Genomic DNA, 16,735 nt, shown 5'->3' with positions numbered 1-16,735 from the left:
CAGTGGGTGCAGAATTCGGACAGCTTCAAAGGAATATCCATGAATATGCTTCAGCAGAATGTAGTGGAAGTATTGTTCTCCTCTCCCAGTCCTTCGAGAGGGAAGATCATTCCCCATCAAAGCGAGGAGAAGGAAGTGACTTTATATTTTGATGGGAGTGCTACAGGAAACCCGCGAATAGCAGGAACTGGTGGAGTATTTAAGAGGAGGGGTGGCCACCCTTTGTGGGTATTTAGTGGACCGATTGGAGTTGCAGATTCCACAACGGCAGAAATTTTAGCTGCTTTAATGGGGCTCCTTATCACAAGAGACCTAGACTTCACTGATCTAACAATCAAAGGAGACTCCAGCAACACGATAAAGTGGTTAGGGGAGAAGGAAGGAGGTCCATGGAGACCTATCCACTATTTAAATGAGGCTAGAGATCTGTTAAATTCCTTACCTGTAAACCTTTGTTGGATTCCTAGGGAATTAAACTATGTAGCTGATAGTTTGGCTAAAACTGATTGTACATCATCTCATGTAGTCTCTGTTTTCTCAATCAAGTTAACCTCTTTTCTCAAAAAGCTACAAAATGTAATTTATGACATCAAACTTGTGAACTTGTTCTTTTTGATTAACTTGTGATTCTAGTGGTTGACATAATGAAAATAATTACAATATATAGAACTTGCCCTTAAACTTACAACTTTTGTTGAAAATTTAACAGAATTTCATTGCAAATGTTAAAAAACAATTGATGGCAGAACCCCTACAATTTATGGTGGAATCCCTACTTGGAGATAATTGCTGATAGTCAATTTGTAAGCAAATATCTGAATGCGAATCCCTAGTTCTACTTTCAAATTTGGAAAAGGTCTTCTTGGATCAAAATTCCTTGAATAGTAGAGTTTGGTCCCTCTCCCTCGATGGTCTATTTTCTTGTGCTTCTTTTTTTAACCTTCTTACCCCTCTAAACATGTGGAGAGAATTTCCCGGTGAAAGAAATTTGGTGTAAACCAATCCCTCCTAAAGTGCAAACTCTTAAAGTGTTCCTTGGAAAGGTTAACACCTGCGGCATACTACAAAAAAGAAGGCCAACTAAGTGCCTCTATCCTCGTGTTTGTATCCTCTATTTGGCTAGTGGTGACACCCTTCCTCATTTACTAATCTCCTGCTCTTTTATACCTTGCATTTGGGAATACTTCTCTTAACTCATGATTCTAGACGGGATCCCCCACAAGATGTGGCCAACTTATTCAGATCCAGCTTCTTGCGGCAATGAAAAAAGGGCAAAATCCATATGGGGGGTAATAAGAGCAGCTGTGGTATGGACCATCTGGGAAGAAAGAAATCAAAGGATTTTCAATGAGAAGAGTAGACCTAAGGAGGAAGTAATTGAAACCATAAAAATCAGATTTGCACCCGGGGTAAAAATCCAAATGATTTTTTTTTCTTTTGAAAAGGTAAGGTAATTTATTAAAACAAGAACCAGTATAAAGGAGTCTAGGCCATTAGAGGCTGCCTAGAGCCACCACAAATTACAGATACATCCAGTTCTGAGATCTAAACAACAGACTCAAATCTGATTTTTAAATACCTCTGTTGCCGACACCCAGGACAGAAGTTTACCCACAGCTTTCTGCACCATTTCCTCTGAAGATTTAGCTTTGCCCTGGAAAATTCTGTTATTTCTTTCAATCCAGATAGTCCAAAGCACAGCAGCTGGGATAGTCTTCCAAACCAAGATACCTTTCTTGCTGAGACCCTCAATCTGCCAACACAACAGCAGATCCTTCACAGAATTTGGCATTACCCAGCTGATTTCCAAAGCTTGAAGAAAATGCCTCCAAATATAATTCGAGACTGGGCAATGTAAGGCCAGATGTTCAGTAGTTTCTACTACCCACCACATAAGCCACATGACATGTCCGAAATCTGTATGCCACGTTTCACTAGATTAACTTTGGATAGACATTTATTTAAAACCATTGTCCAGAGCAAAAACTTCACTTTAGAAGGACTGATTGAGCTCAAAATCTGCCTAGCCGGAACGTTTTCCTGACCTGAACTTATCAACTTACTGAACATAGACTTTACAGAAAACCTGCCATCAGCTTCCCATTTCCATCTCCAAGCATCCTCCATGTTTGGGTCAATCCTCTGGTTCTGGAGCAGGTCCAACAGAAATTATCAAGATGGATTGGAAACCTCCAGAGCCAAATAAATTGAAGCCGGACTTTGATGGTAAATATTTTGGTAACTGGGGAGGGCAGGTATAGGGGGAGTTTTTAGAAATCATCATGGAGAAATTGCAGCTTTGTTCATAGGACCAATTGGCTATGGAGACTCGGTTCAGGCAGAAATAATGTCACTCTTACAAGGCTCGAAATTAGCAGTACAGTTAGAACCTAGAGCTGGAAGTAGAAGGGGACATAGTATTGGTCATCTCTTTGGCTAAGCAAGTAAACTCAGCACCCTGGAAGTATAGATTTGCTTTTAGGGAGATTACCTTCTTGCAAAGAGTTTTAACTCTAAATTTGGGTGGGTTAAAAGAACAGCAAATGGATTGGCAGATACTCTAGCAAAACAGGGAGTTGATAGGCCTACTTTATTTTGGGTAAAACTATAGCTGGTTGTAGCAAAACAGAGAGATGATGATCCTTGTAATCTGGGACAAATTGTATATTGCTGTTCTTTGGACTGCAGAGTAGCTAAAGCACTTGTAATCTGTTTTTAAAATTAGTAAATAAAATCTCTTTGCTGATAAAAAAAAAGTTGTAAGCAAATATAGTTCACTGGAAAAGCTGGGCAGAGGTCGCCTCCACAACCTCCAAAAAGAGTAGTGTAAAAGCTGAATGGGAACCTCCTCCATAAGGAATGGTTAAACTGAACTTTGACGGGAGTAGTCAAGGTAATCCAGGGCCCTCAGGCATGGGAGCGGTTTTGAGAGATAATGATAGTAACATCTTATCCCTATACTCTGGATCAGTGGGTGTTGGTGACTCTACAAGGGCTGAGATATTGGCTGCAGTACAAGGAATACAGGATGCAAACCAACTTGGAGTGGAACACTTGATAGTTGAGGGGGACTCTAAGGTGGTAGTAGGTAGGCTGTCAGATTCGGATACGGTTTTCTGGGGTTACAGGGATCTTCTCAAGAAAGTTAAGTGGCTGACAAGAAACATGACAATAAGCTTTCAGTGGGTTAGCAGATCAGCAAATGCTATGACTGATTCCTTGGCTAAACAAGGGGCTTCAAGGGGTGATTTGTTTTGGGCTACTTCATAAGTGTATTTCTGTTAAGAGTGTGCTTATATTCTCTTTCCTAAGGGGAGGTAACATCTCGTGCCTCCTCTTAGGGTGTCTATACACCTTTTCTATCTTATTAATAAAATTATCTTTCATTTATCAAAAAAAAAAAAAATATTCACTGTCTCAATTGAGGTTGAAAGAGTGATATTTGCTTAGTATTAGTGATGAATATGACTGGTTTATCATGAAAACATGACAAAGAATTGAGATAGTCTCCAACACTGCCCCTTGTTCCTATTTGCCAGGGAAAATAATAGAAATATTATATTGCTATTCTTGGAATTAGTGAGTCGGGCAGCTTGTTTAGGAATTAGGACTTTACCAGTGTTGCAACGGCTTGAGTGTGAGGCACTCATCCATTGTTTGAGTCTCAGTACACCTAGACCACAAAAAACCCAAAGGATGCTGCCATTGAACTGGTTGATTAAAAAACAGGGAAAGTAATAGAAATATTATATTACTATTTCTGGAATTGGTGAGATTGGGCAGTTTGTTTAGGACTTAAATGGTATTTTTAAAACCAACATGGAAGCAAGGTTTAAAATGTCGATGTCGATGGAAATGTCGCTTACCAAAATATAGGACATATGTCGGAAATGTTGGAAATGTTGGGGGAAATATTGTAAAAATTAGAGACATTGTGGAAATATGCAATGATATTTTGTAAAATGATAAAAGCATTAATACATATTTCTAGACTATTATCTTATTCCCAACCATTATATAAAGCTAAGAAACTAAGATCAATAACAAATTAGTAAATGACGATTTACTGATTTATTATGCATTTTGATGCTTTTACAAGGTTATCTGATATTTTCTTTTCTTATTTTTAATTCTGATTTATTATAAATTCTAACATATTTATTTCACACTAGTAAATAGAAATACATTTATTCTGATTTTTAAATATTAAAGTTATAATACATTATGTTTTATTATAAATTTAATAAACTGATTCTCCTTTTTGTAGTATTAAGATTATGATAAATCCTGATTTCTTATAAAACTTAATGAACTTATTATGATTTTTAATACTAAATTTATAATAAATTATGATTTAGTATAAAATTTAATAAACTTATTCTGATATTAATAAATATTTTAGAAATACTAACTAGTTAATATTTTATTACATGAAAAATATTTTATATCATAAAGTAATTAATTTATTCTTTTGTTTTTATATTTTGTTAATTCTTTTTTATAAATATTTTATTTGAAATATTAAATAGAAATTATTAATGGAATAATTTATATTAATATACTGTATTATATTAATATAAAATACTAGCATATTATATTATTAATGCACATTAGTCGACATAATAGGAAAAACTGTCTTTTTTTTTGGTTATTTGGACTGATTTGGTCGACATTTCCAAAATATAGGAAATGTCGACTGAAATAATGTAATTTTTATATTACCATCCATTTTCATGTCAGTGAGCCTCGACATCGACATATGTTGGGTGACATTTGGCGACATTTGAAACCATGCCTGGAAGCAGAACCGCTTTTCTGTCCAGGTGGTAGGTCAGTTGTTTAACCATCTGTGACAGCATAATTAAATAATAAAATATAAAAAATAGACAAATACAGAAGATATGGAAAAGTGTGATAAATACACATTTATGATTTATCTTTCAAAAAATTACAGAAAATTTGTAGAGAGAAAAACTAAGCATATCTCTAATATTATATATTCATCATATTAAACAAATGCAAGTGTGATAAATAAGAATTGTTTTTATCAATGATGAAAATGGCTAAAAACACCCAAAAAATGAAAAAAAGAGAATTAAAATCTAACCCTTGACCCACTGGCAAGGCAAAAGGTTCAGCAGTTCAACCAGCCAGGTCACTGAATCATTGACTTGGTCAACAGTTTTTGATGTAAGAAGTTTAGTGGTGAAATGGACCTGGAATTCTGGCTGGGTGATGGATCAATCAGTCTGACTGTCCATTTCAACCATAGATTGAAAACACTGGACTAACTACTGTCTCTTCTTCATGGACTTAGAATAGTCAATCTTTATGGATTCTGAGACTCATCATAAGGGAATCTAACATTGTGATTGAATGAATTAAGGGTGGGAAAGATGGTGTGGTCTTTGGTGGTTATGACTTATACCATCAAATTGGGCAAGCATAATCCATGTAGCTAAGTTCGTAGTCTGCAAACTCTTTAGCTGTAAAAAATGGCCGAGGTTAGAGTGATTTTTTCTGGGACCTTTTTCTTCGACAGTACAGTAATATCTTTTTGGACATTTTTTTATTAGGAAGCCCTTTTAAGTAATTGGGATGCCCTGATTGCTTCTTGTGTGGTTTGGGGTTCTATACATAAGATATATGTGTTTTCATAACTAATACAATACTGATAGGAAAAACTACCACCAAAAGTTGATCTAAAATCTTCATAAGGCTCCCTGGGCACAAGGAAAGTAATTTCCAAACCCCTCTGCATCTCATCTATGTTTGTAGTTTGTACATGAAACTCTTAATGAATTGAGGCCCCTTCTGTCACTAAAACCATTGATGAGGGGGGAACTGAAAGAAATGATGCAAGGCCCTTTCATGTATCTTTTGTGCTTCCACTAGGATATCTCCTTCTGTTCCTTAGGTATTATCCCAAGATCTTTGGCCTCTTAGAACCTAAAAAAGAATAACCTTATGGCTCCGGTGGAGAAAAACCCAAAATCGCAGATCTGGAACTGTTTCTTCCCCCACCCCCATCATGGTCTGCATCACATAAGATAGATGTGGCAGCTTAGTTGGTTGGCCCGCTTCCCTATACAGATTCAATGAATAATAAGTTTTAGGATTACTCAGAGTTTTGTTACCTTTCAGATTGTTGTGATCAATTGACAATTTAATATATGAAAACCTGCTTTTGACCCCTGCAAAGTCTACATATTGTGGAACAATGGAGATTTTTATAAGCAATGGTAATCACTCTGTTTGTTGGTAATGTGTTCCACAGCCCGGTGAAACCATCTAGGCAGCTACTTTTGTTGTTATCACCACATTGTGTTCTACAATTTAGTTTTTAGACCATTAAAGATCTAATAACTTACAAAATCATCTATATAATGTATTTGGTTATGCTCCTAAAGTGAGGTTTTACAATTTCTGCAGTTTGTTTAGCCTGTTATCTTAGAGCTTTCATTTTGTTTGTAGAGTGACCCCATGGTGGTTGTTTATGCAAAAGGAAGAGATGGAAAACTTGACGAGCTTGGTCGCACTGAAGTAGTGTTAAATTCATTAAATCCTGTCTGGATTACAAAACATACTATTACTTATCATTTTGAGATTGTGCAGAGTTTGTTGTAAGTCTTAATGCTTTTGCTACCCTTGGTTATTTTACTTTTGGTGTTTTTAATCTCTCTCTCTAAATGATCAATATAGCTCTTGTTTTGTTCAAGTTCACTTATCCTCTGGGTAACTACTTTTTCCCACAGGTTCCGTGTATATGATGTTGACACACAGTTTCATAATACATCAGTAAAGGTATACTTATTATGCTTTGTATCGCTATAATTCTAATGTGGTTGGAATAAGGCTTGTTAAGATTGTCATAATTTCTACTGTGTTGAACATGAATCATTCTTAGTATGTATAATTTGATAGACACATAATGCATACTCAATTTTCTATTAGGTTTCTAAGTTCTAATTTACTTGTATGGGTTCAAATTAGATCATAATGTTTTGTACGTGTAGTTTACATATTTATGGTTGGGTGACTTGGATCTTGTTGGTTTTGATCTAGTAAGCTTGACCAGAAAGGGGTTTGTTCTGGGCCTGTTACCATCCTATATGGTTAGTTGGTACTGGGTCTGGGTAGTTTTATTCAGTTTTGTTCCTAGACTATTTCAATCAGACCCAGATCTCACCTGTTCACATGCCAAGTACTAGAGAAGAAAGAGAACTTGATACCTGGGATAAGCATTAACTCCCTTAGGTTTTCATGTGTTGAACCATAAATTCAACTCAACTAAGCTTTGTCCCAACTATAATACTCTTTGGACAACCAAAAATCATAATACTCATACAAGGGGCATGCTATAGAGTCCAGTATGCAGACCCTTCTTTGGTTGTCTGGTGCATGCTACACCAAAAATTGAATGAAAAACATCTTTTGATCTTGTGAGGGAAAGAAATGACTGAACTAGTCACTTGTCTACACATATACAAGGTCAAAATTTTGATTTATAATATTTATGTTTTGATTTATTATTAACTATATTGTAAAGATGTTTTATTATCTTATTCGTTTCCTGGTGCAATTTGGAAGTTGTTGATCAGATGTTTTCTGGTTCTAACTTGTGGTCTTTATTTGATGATATTGTTGAAGATGTTTATTTATTTTTTCTTTTTTTTATATAGTTATTGATGTAAGGTTTTGTGTTTTCTGAGGTGCTACCTTGTCACCTTTTTGTATGCTCTCCTTTTTGTTTAAATGTGTTAGAATGCTCGAGTCAGGGGTATTTTGGTCATTCTGGTGTATCTTATTGAAAGTGAAATGTCTATTGTATCTGAGTTTAAGTTATGTGTCCCATCTTCTATGAGGGACAAAATTGTCTTTCTTGTAACTCAAGTTTTATGAATAAAAGTCAAGTGGGTCGGCTAGGAGAGTGACTTTTGAATCAAAATTGTCTTTCTTGTCTTTCTAGTCTGGCCGAACACTCTTCTCCTCTCCTTCTTCTTCTTCTTTCTCTCTTCTTTCTTCTTTCTTCTTTCTTCTTCTCTACTTTGACCTAGAATCAACTAGGGTTTATTCACATGGTATCAGAGCATTAAGGTCTCGTGTTCTTTTTCTTGTTGCTGTCTTCTTCCTGGGTTCGCCGCAAGCTTCACAGTAGGTTTCATCATCCTACAGCTGACCTGATTGAAGACTCGATAAAGGGCTGAAAAGGAGTTGCCGTTTTGAGGGCCTGGAGGTGAGAATGCCTCTGGCCGGTGTTGTGGTGGTCGTTGAAGTGGTATACTAGACCCTCTATTCAGTGTACGAAGAGGGCTGGACGTATACAGGTATGGACACTGCTGTCGTGTGTTCAGAAATGGACTGTGAATGCTGATTTTTTTTTGTGTGCTTCAAAAGTTAGTTGCTGTGGTGCTGGGTGAAACTGATACACATATCGGTCATGTTTTTTTTTTTTGTGTTTTCTTGCTCGCATGTGTGCTGAAATAAGAGTAGTAGACTGTTGATGTCCACGACAGCAGTGGTGTGGTGTTGATTGTGTTGTGGTGGTTGACATATCTATGATTCTAAATGCTTAAAAGTGATCCCCTAGACCTTGTGTGTAATCAGTTCTGCAGTGTGAAGAACAAGTGTTCGATGAAATGATTGAGTAATTTCAGTAGTGGTGTATTGATGGTAAATGGTCCTGCAGTGTGCAGTCTAAGTGTTTGATGTGTTGACTGAATGATTTCAGCTTTAGAGTGTAGTGTGTAATGTGCAGTTGAAGAAAGTGGGTTGGTGGTATCATAAGTGAGATAAGTCTTGTGACGAGTGTGAGATTGTGGTGTATATTCAAAGGAGAAATAATTGAGATGGCTTCAACTGTAGTTGGGAATGACAACAAAACAAGCATCATGCTTTCTGTAGATTATCTAAGTGTTCAAATGACATCCATCAAGTTGAATGGTGAGAACTATGTACCATGGGCAAAATCTGTGGAGGTGTTCTTGAAGGCCAAGAGGAAAGTAAAACATGTGAGGGAGGAGAAACCTTCCTCTGATTCTCCTGGGTTCAGTGATTGGGAACAAGATGATGCACAAATAATGACATGGCTTTGGAACAACATGGAACCAAAGATTAGTGTGAACTTCATGTTCCTAGATACAACCAAAGAGATCTGGGATCATGCTAAAAAGTTGTACTCTGGACAAGACAACACAACTAGGGTATATCAGTTATACCAAGAGTACTTCAATTTGAAGCAAGGAAGTCAAAGCTTAGAAGAGTATTATGCAAGTTTGAGGAACATCCGCAATGAGCTAAATGTGTATCACCCTCTAACATCAGATGTCCAGATCCAACAACAGCAACGTGAACAACTTGATGTGACTAGGTTTCTTGTGGGCTTGAAGGCTGAGTATGAGCCTGTAAGAGCATAGATATTGGGGGATCAGCTCTCCCCTCACTTGAAGAAGTTTTTGCCCGTCTTAAGAAGACATCCATTGAGCCGGTGGAACATTCTTCCTTCTCTGATAGATCTGGTTTGGTAGTGACTAAAGGGAGTGGCCATGGAAGTAGAAGTGGTGGTGGCAGCAGTGGCCCTCCAAGCAACCGTGGTGGACACATGTTTAACCGGGCCAGTGGCCGGACTGGAGGCCGAGAGTCAGGGGGAGGCCGTGGAAAAGGAAGGGGTAATGCTCAGAGAAAATGTACACATTGTGGCTTAGAGGGGCACACAGTTAATTTCTGCTATGATTTGCGTGGTCCACCCAACACTTGGGCTAACCATGTTACATCTAAGAGTAGTAGCACAATTACTGAAAGCCAGCAAACTGCCCCAATCCCCTCCACACCCACTTGTGCTTCCGGGCAGGAAATGGTGAGTGTACCACGGGCAATATATGAGCAGTTCCTTCAAACATCTCAGCAGAACACAACTACACTTGCCCATTTAGGTATGACTTGTTTAGCTTCCAAAAGCCTTCTCCACTTCACTAAACCTGCCGAACCATGGAAGAAGAACTCTCTGCTCTACAACATAATCATACGTGGGAACTCACCACCCTTCCTCCTGGTAAGCACACTGTTGGGTGTAAATGTGTCTATATAGTGAAGCATCTTCCTGATGGCAGTGTGGAACGATTGAAGGCACGGTTAGTGGCCAAGGGCTATTCTCAGTTATATGGTGTGGACTATATGGAGACATTCTCTCCTGTGGCTAAAATTGGTTTAGTTCGGGTGTTGATCTCATTGGCTACTATGTATGATTGGCCTCTCCTACAACTTGACCTCAAAAATGCCTTCCTACATGATGATCTTGTTGAGGAGGTGTATATGGAGCAACCACCAGGGTTTGTTGCTCAGGGGGAGGCTGGTAAGGTGTGCAGGCTCAAAATGGCAATCTATGGACTGAAACAATCTCCTCGTGCATGGTTCGGCAGGTTCAGTGAAGTGGTGAAGGTTTTGGGGATGAAACAGTGTCAGGTTGATCATTCTGTGTTTAGCTATAACTCAAAAGATGGAAAAATCTTGCTAGTCGTGTATGTGGATGATATTGTCATAACTGGAAGTGACATCAATGGAATTGAAAGGCTGAAATACGCACTCAGTTTGGTGTTAATATGAAAATACTTCGCTCCGATAATGCCAAAGAATACATCTCCTCATCATTTCAGCAATACCTAGAACAACATGGAATAATTCATCAAACTTCTTGTGCCTACACCCCACAACAAAACGGTGTATCTGAACGGAAAAATAGACATCTTCTTGAAACTGCTCGGTCCTTGATGATCAATATGCATGTCCCAAAGCACTTTTGGAGTGATGCTGTTCTTACATCCTGTTTTTTGATAAATCGGATGCCCATGTCAATCCTTGGAAGTCAATCCCCTTTCTTTGTGTTGTTCCCCACTTTGTCTCCCTTTCCTCTCACCCCAAGAGTCTTTGGTTGTGTTTGTTTTGTTCAGCACTTGGGGCCTGGAGTAGACAAGCTAGATGCTTGGGCTACGAAGTGTATTTTTCTTGGCTACTCAAGGACTCAGAAAGGGTACAAGTGTTATAATTATAAGTTTCATAAATCGTTTGTGTGCCCGGATGTTACCTTCTTTGAATCAGTTCCTTTTTTCTCCAATGCCGGGGTCTCTTCTTCTCCCTCTGTGGTTCCTCTTCCTGTTCCGGTTGTGGACCCCCTTCCCGTAGCTCCCACTCCTACTGCAGATGCACATCATATGCTGGTTACTACAGAGAGGCCGCCAATTACTCAAGTATATACTCGCAGAAGTGCTTCGGCTCCTCCACTTCAGCACCCGTTGACAAATCCTGCTACTGCTCCTTCTCCCTCAGATCTTCATCTCCCTATTGCTTTGCGGAAAGGTAACTGTACTTGTACTTCTCATCCCATTTCAAACTATGTTTCCACTGCTCACCTTTCTGCTTCCCATTGCAAGTTTATATCATTACTCTCTTCGGTTCCCATTCCCAAGTTTGTACAGGAAGCCCTTGCCTCTCTAGGGTGGCGGCAAGCAATGGAAGAATAACTCTCTGCTCTACAACATAATCATACGTGGGAACTCACCACCCTTCCTCCTGGTAAGCACACTGTTGGGTGTAAATGGGTCTATACAGTGAAGCATCTTCCTGATGGCAGTGTGGAACGATTGAAGGCACGGTTAGTGGTCAAGGGCTATTCTCAGTTATATGGTGTGGACTATATGGAGACATTCTCTCCTGTGGCTAAAATTGGTTCAGTTTGGGTGTTGATCTCATTGGCTACTATGTATGATTGGCCTTTCTTACAACTTGACATAAAAAATGCCTTCCTACATGGTGATCTTGTTGAGGAGGTGTATATGGAGCAACCACCAGGGTTTGTTGCTCAGAGGGAGGCTGGTAAGGTGTGCAGGCTCAAGAAGGCAATCTATGGACTGAAACAATATCCTCGTGCATGGTTCGGTAGGTTCAGTGAAGTGGTGAAGGCCTTTGGGATGAAACAGTGTCAGGTTGATCATTCTGTGTTTAGCTATAACTCGAAAGATGGAAAAATCTTGCTAGTCGTGTATGTGGATGATATTGTCATAACTGGAAGTGACAACAATGGAATTGACACTGAAAAAATTCTTACAGGACCACTTCAATATGAAAGATCTGGGGAAGCTAAAGTATTTCTTAGGAATAGAAGTTGCGAGGTCAAAACAGGGGATCAACCTATGTCAGAGGAAATATGTTCTTGATCTACTTGAAGAAACAGGGTTGTTAGGTGCTAAACCAGTAGAGACTCCTATGGAACTCAATGCCAAGTTAAGTGTGGATGCAGGTGAAGAGTTTGATGATCCTGGAAGATATAGAAGGTTGGTGGGAAAGTTGAACTACTTGACCATTACCCGACCAAATATATCATTTGCTGTGAGTGTGGTGAGTCAGTTTATGCAACATCCCCGGGTTCCTCACTGGGAAGCTGTTCTGAGAATTGTTAGGTACCTAAAGGGTGCTCCAGGTCGTGGTTTGTTATACCAAAAAGGAGGACCTCTTGAGATAGTAGGGTACACAGATGCTGATTGGGTTGGCTCTATATCAGACAGGAGGTCAACCACAGGGTATTGTACCTTCCTGGGTGGCAATCTTGTAACTTGGAAGAGCAAGAAGCAAACAGTGGTGGCAAGAAGTAGTGCGGAAGCAGTGTACAGGGCTATGGCCCATACCACATGTGAACTAGTATGGCTGAAGAACCTACTACAGGATATGGGTTTCTCAATTGACAAACCCATGAAACTATACTGTGATAACCAAGTTGCTGTTCACATCTCATCCAATCCTGTCTTCCATGAAAGAACTAAACATATTGAGGTGGATTGTCACTTTGGTGGGGTAATAACTACATCTCATGTGAGCTCAGGAAATCAGTGGGCAGATCTCTTCACAAAAGGTTTGTCTCGGGGAAGAATAGATTACATTTGTAACAAGCTGGGACTATATGATATATACTCTCCAGCTTGAGGGGGAGTGTTAGAATGCTCGAGTTAGGGGTATTTTGGTCATTCTGGTGTATCTTATTGAAAGTGAAATGTCTATTGTATCTGAGTTTAAGTTATGTGTCCCATCTTCTATGAGGGACAAAATTGTCTTTCTTGTAACTCAAGTTTTATGAATAAAAGCCAAGTGGGTCGACTAGGAGAGTGACTTTTGAACATCCTCTCTTCTAGTCTGGCCGAACACTCTTCTCCTCTCCTTGTTCTTCTTCTTTCTCTTTTCTTTCTTCTTTCTTCTTTCTTCTTCTCTACTTTGACCTAGAATCAACTAGGGTTTATTCACAAAATGAAATTTCTTAGTAGAAAAAAAAATCATCTTTGGTAGATATGATTTCAATGGAACATGGAGAATATGTAAGTGCAATACTGAATAACTTCTTCTGGGTTCTTGCATTGGTAACTGTTGTTAATTTAGCATGTTGGCGCCTTTTTTCTGGTGTGCAAGGCTGAAGTGATATATCCATAACTTATGCTTTCCTATTTTCTGCAGATGCTTAAGCTGGATGAGCAACAGTTTCTTGGGGAGGCTTCTTGTGCTTTATCTGAGGTATGGCCTTCCAAGAGTTGTAGTATGTGTGTCTTACACTGTTTAAGTCATTGAACATCTTGTAGGCCCAGGAGCCATTTGGGTACATTACAGTTGGTTCAAGTACCCTGGTTAACAAGCATGCTGATTGACCCAGACCTCCAATTGATATGCCTCCTCTTGAATTTTTCTTAGCTAAAAGTTATGATCAAACGATCATGATAATTCGACTGATGACCATTCAAAACAATGGACTTTAGGTGGGTAGGGTTGAGTTGGGAATTTATTAAATTTTCAATGGGACCAAACCTAACTGAGTCCGATGTAATTGAAATTCTTCAAAATGGGTAACATGACTCACAGCCCTACTTAAGTTTATCATTATATAAGCGACTTACTGGATTTGTGGTTAGCAATACCTGATTAGTGTGATTTTTAGTCTATGTCCTATTCAAGCTTGGATATAGGTCAGATAGCATGTCATATATCAGACAGAGAGACTCTGCATCATTTGAAAGTAAACCTTTGGCTGCCATACTCTTTGATTGGATAAATCTCTTACTTTGTTAATAACTCCACATTTTGTTGTCTTTTTGACGAGTCAACTCTGCCCACTTTTATAGTTAGAGATGAAAATTCAATTCAAAGCTTCTAGTTGCAAGTACAATTGCTTATAGGACAAACTATGCAGCATAATTTTATTCACCTTATATCTGTTGTGAAAACCAATACATTCTGTACTTATGAGCATCTTGCACCTTTATGTTTCTTTGCAGATAGTCACTAAGCCAACTCGGTCATTGACACTAAGTCTTGTGCATAGAGAAGATTCTAGTAAGCCAAGTTGGCCCAGAAACTTAGGGGAGCTTACTATTCGGGCTGAAGAATGTTTCAGCTCAAAGAGCACAGTAGAGATTATCTTACGGTCTTTAGATCTGGAGTATAAGGATCTCTTCTCTAAATGTGTATGGACCAGACTTGTATTTATGTTATTTTTCATTGTTACACTCCCCCTGCCAGAAAAAAAAAAAGTAATGTAGGAATGGTTACTGATATTCAATCATCTTACACTTGTTTCAGGACCCCTTTTTAGTAATTTCAAAAGTTGTGGAGAGTGGTGGCCCCATTCCAGTTTGCAAAACAGAAGTGAAAAAGAACGATCTCAACCCAACATGGAAGCCTATATTCTTGAATTTTCAGCAAGTTGGAAGCAAGGCATAAGCAAGTCTTTAAGGAGCTAGGATTTTGTACAGAGGAAATCCGGTGTCTTTCGGTGAAGGCCCATCCCTTCCTCTCATTGTCCAAGGCATACTTTATACACTTCGGACACATGGATTCTCCGAGCTTTAGTGGCTCATTGGCATAGATTTTAGTCAAATGGCACCAATACTTATATCCATATCCATCCATTTTTTATCCCACCTCCCCACCTCTAACAGAATGTTGGACTTCCTATTGCTTTATTATAGTGTCATTGGCTATCCAGGGAGTGGACTAACATTTGATTGTCCAATCATATGTACCACATGGCAGTGCACATCTGTGGAGATGGATGTATTAGGGTCTTTGCTCAGAAGACACTGGATTTCCTTATTCTATTACTAGATCTCATTTCTCAGTACCTTTTGTTTCATGCAGGACAATCCATTAACTATAGAGTGCTTTAATTTCAATAGCAATGGCAAACATGACTTGATTGGGTAAGTAGACACCTAGTTTCCTCTGTCTCGTTCTCTGTCTGATCCACTGGAATTTTGATTTTCTGTGTTGTGGATTGACCAGAAAAGTTCAAAAATCACTGGCAGACTTGGAAAACCTTTGGATCAGTAAGCAGGGAGAAAATTTTTTCTTACCAACTGCTGTCGGACACAATTATCACAAGGTCCTGATCATTCTGATAAGATGGTTTGCTTATCCAATTACTTATTTTCTTCAATTAAAATTTTGGTGACTTTTTGGTAACATCTCTCAGGTATTGAAGAGTCAACTATTTGTGGACAAGTTCTCAGAAAGTGTACAATATACGTTTTTGGATTATGTTGCTGGTGGATGTGAACTAAACTTCATGGTGGCCATTGATTTTACTGGTACATATTTTACTTTGGCACTTTGGGGACTAATCTATGTTCCATGCCTGAGCACTTTTACCTGTAGCTTTTATGTGTAATGTGATCTTCTATGAGGAAGCACCAATTGGAATTTTTATAGGGAGGTATTTCATGATGTCATCCTCTATGGATTTGTAGACTTTTCATGGTGACCATTGTACTTGGTTCTGTATACTGGTTGGTTTGGGAAGTATTGGACTGGATCATTAGGTTATTTATTTATTTATTTCTGTATATCAGCTAGTGTAGTACATATTTGTTTAGGCACAATGGCGAAGATAGGTGACATGCAAGTATATAGCCACTTAGGCAACCGCCTAAGTGTTGCTTAGGAAATGTATCTTTTATTTTTGTTTTTTATTTTAAAGCTCTAAATCATAAGTTAATTCCCTTGGTTTCATAGCGACTAGCAATATTCTTTGGTTAATAATCAGCAATAATCTTCATTACTAAGTATAAACCTCATATTAAAACATGGAAAATCAATATGTTTGAAAGAAAGAAATAAAGAGAAACTTAGAAAATAAAAAGATAAAAAGGAGTCAAAGGCAGTGATTTAAAAGGCATGCCTCAGGTGCACAAGCGAGGCGCATTTTAGGGTAGGTGCCTCGCCCAGGTCCTAGGTGCACGCCTGGTGCGCCTTGCGCCTCAGCCCAGGCCTGTGCCTTTTGAAAATTTGATGTCTTTTTCCTTTTTTTTTTGAGTCTAGCGGTTGGGCCGGAGCACTAGAGCAGAGTAGAACCCCCTATTTGGTAATGTTGTCCATTCATTCATCCTAATAAAATATCTTTTTAAAAGCAATTAAAACTATAAAATCATTATTTTTTATGTGAAAACTAAGAATTTAAGACCCAAGTATGGACTTGTTTGGGCTTGCCTCAAGGAGTGTGTCACAAAGGTGGCTCGTAGAATTAGGAATGTAATATGTCACATTAGCTACTTGAAGTAATGTAATTGAGAAAAAAAGAGATTGTGGGCTTTATATGCTTGAAAATGCTTTATATGTTTGATTTTATTTTTAAATTCTCATTTGAATATGCTTTACATTTTATGTTTATGTATTTTAATTTTAGATAATAGTTTTTTTAAAACATTTA

At 38.3% G+C, this 16,735-nt stretch overlaps 1 protein-coding gene across 2 annotated transcripts in view; it reads left to right on the top strand.

The window, feature by feature from the left end:
• LOC104591866 (protein BONZAI 1-like) overlaps positions 1-16,735 on the top strand; it is a 30,111-nt gene that overhangs the window by 8,992 nt on the left and 4,384 nt on the right. The window contains exons 3-10 of one of the 2 annotated variants that reach the window (XM_010250941.2): positions 6,475-6,623; positions 6,756-6,804; positions 13,495-13,551; positions 14,307-14,495; positions 14,611-14,745; positions 15,169-15,230; positions 15,313-15,412; positions 15,503-15,617. In XM_010250941.2, coding sequence (XP_010249243.1) covers positions 6,475-6,623; positions 6,756-6,804; positions 13,495-13,551; positions 14,307-14,495; positions 14,611-14,745; positions 15,169-15,230; positions 15,313-15,412; positions 15,503-15,617 — 856 coding nt within the window. The remainder of the gene's footprint in view (positions 1-6,474; positions 6,624-6,755; positions 6,805-13,494; positions 13,552-14,306; positions 14,496-14,610; positions 14,746-15,168; positions 15,231-15,312; positions 15,413-15,502; positions 15,618-16,735) is intronic. The other variant, XM_088903109.1, reaches the window with a different exon arrangement.

Source organism: Nelumbo nucifera, chromosome 4 (assembly GCF_055504915.1).
Source record: "Nelumbo nucifera cultivar China Antique chromosome 4, China Antique-T2T, whole genome shotgun sequence".
NCBI lineage: Eukaryota > Viridiplantae > Streptophyta > Magnoliopsida > Proteales > Nelumbonaceae > Nelumbo > Nelumbo nucifera.
Note: the sequence above shows the minus strand (reverse complement) of the source record. Positions and strands in the feature narration are given on the sequence as shown.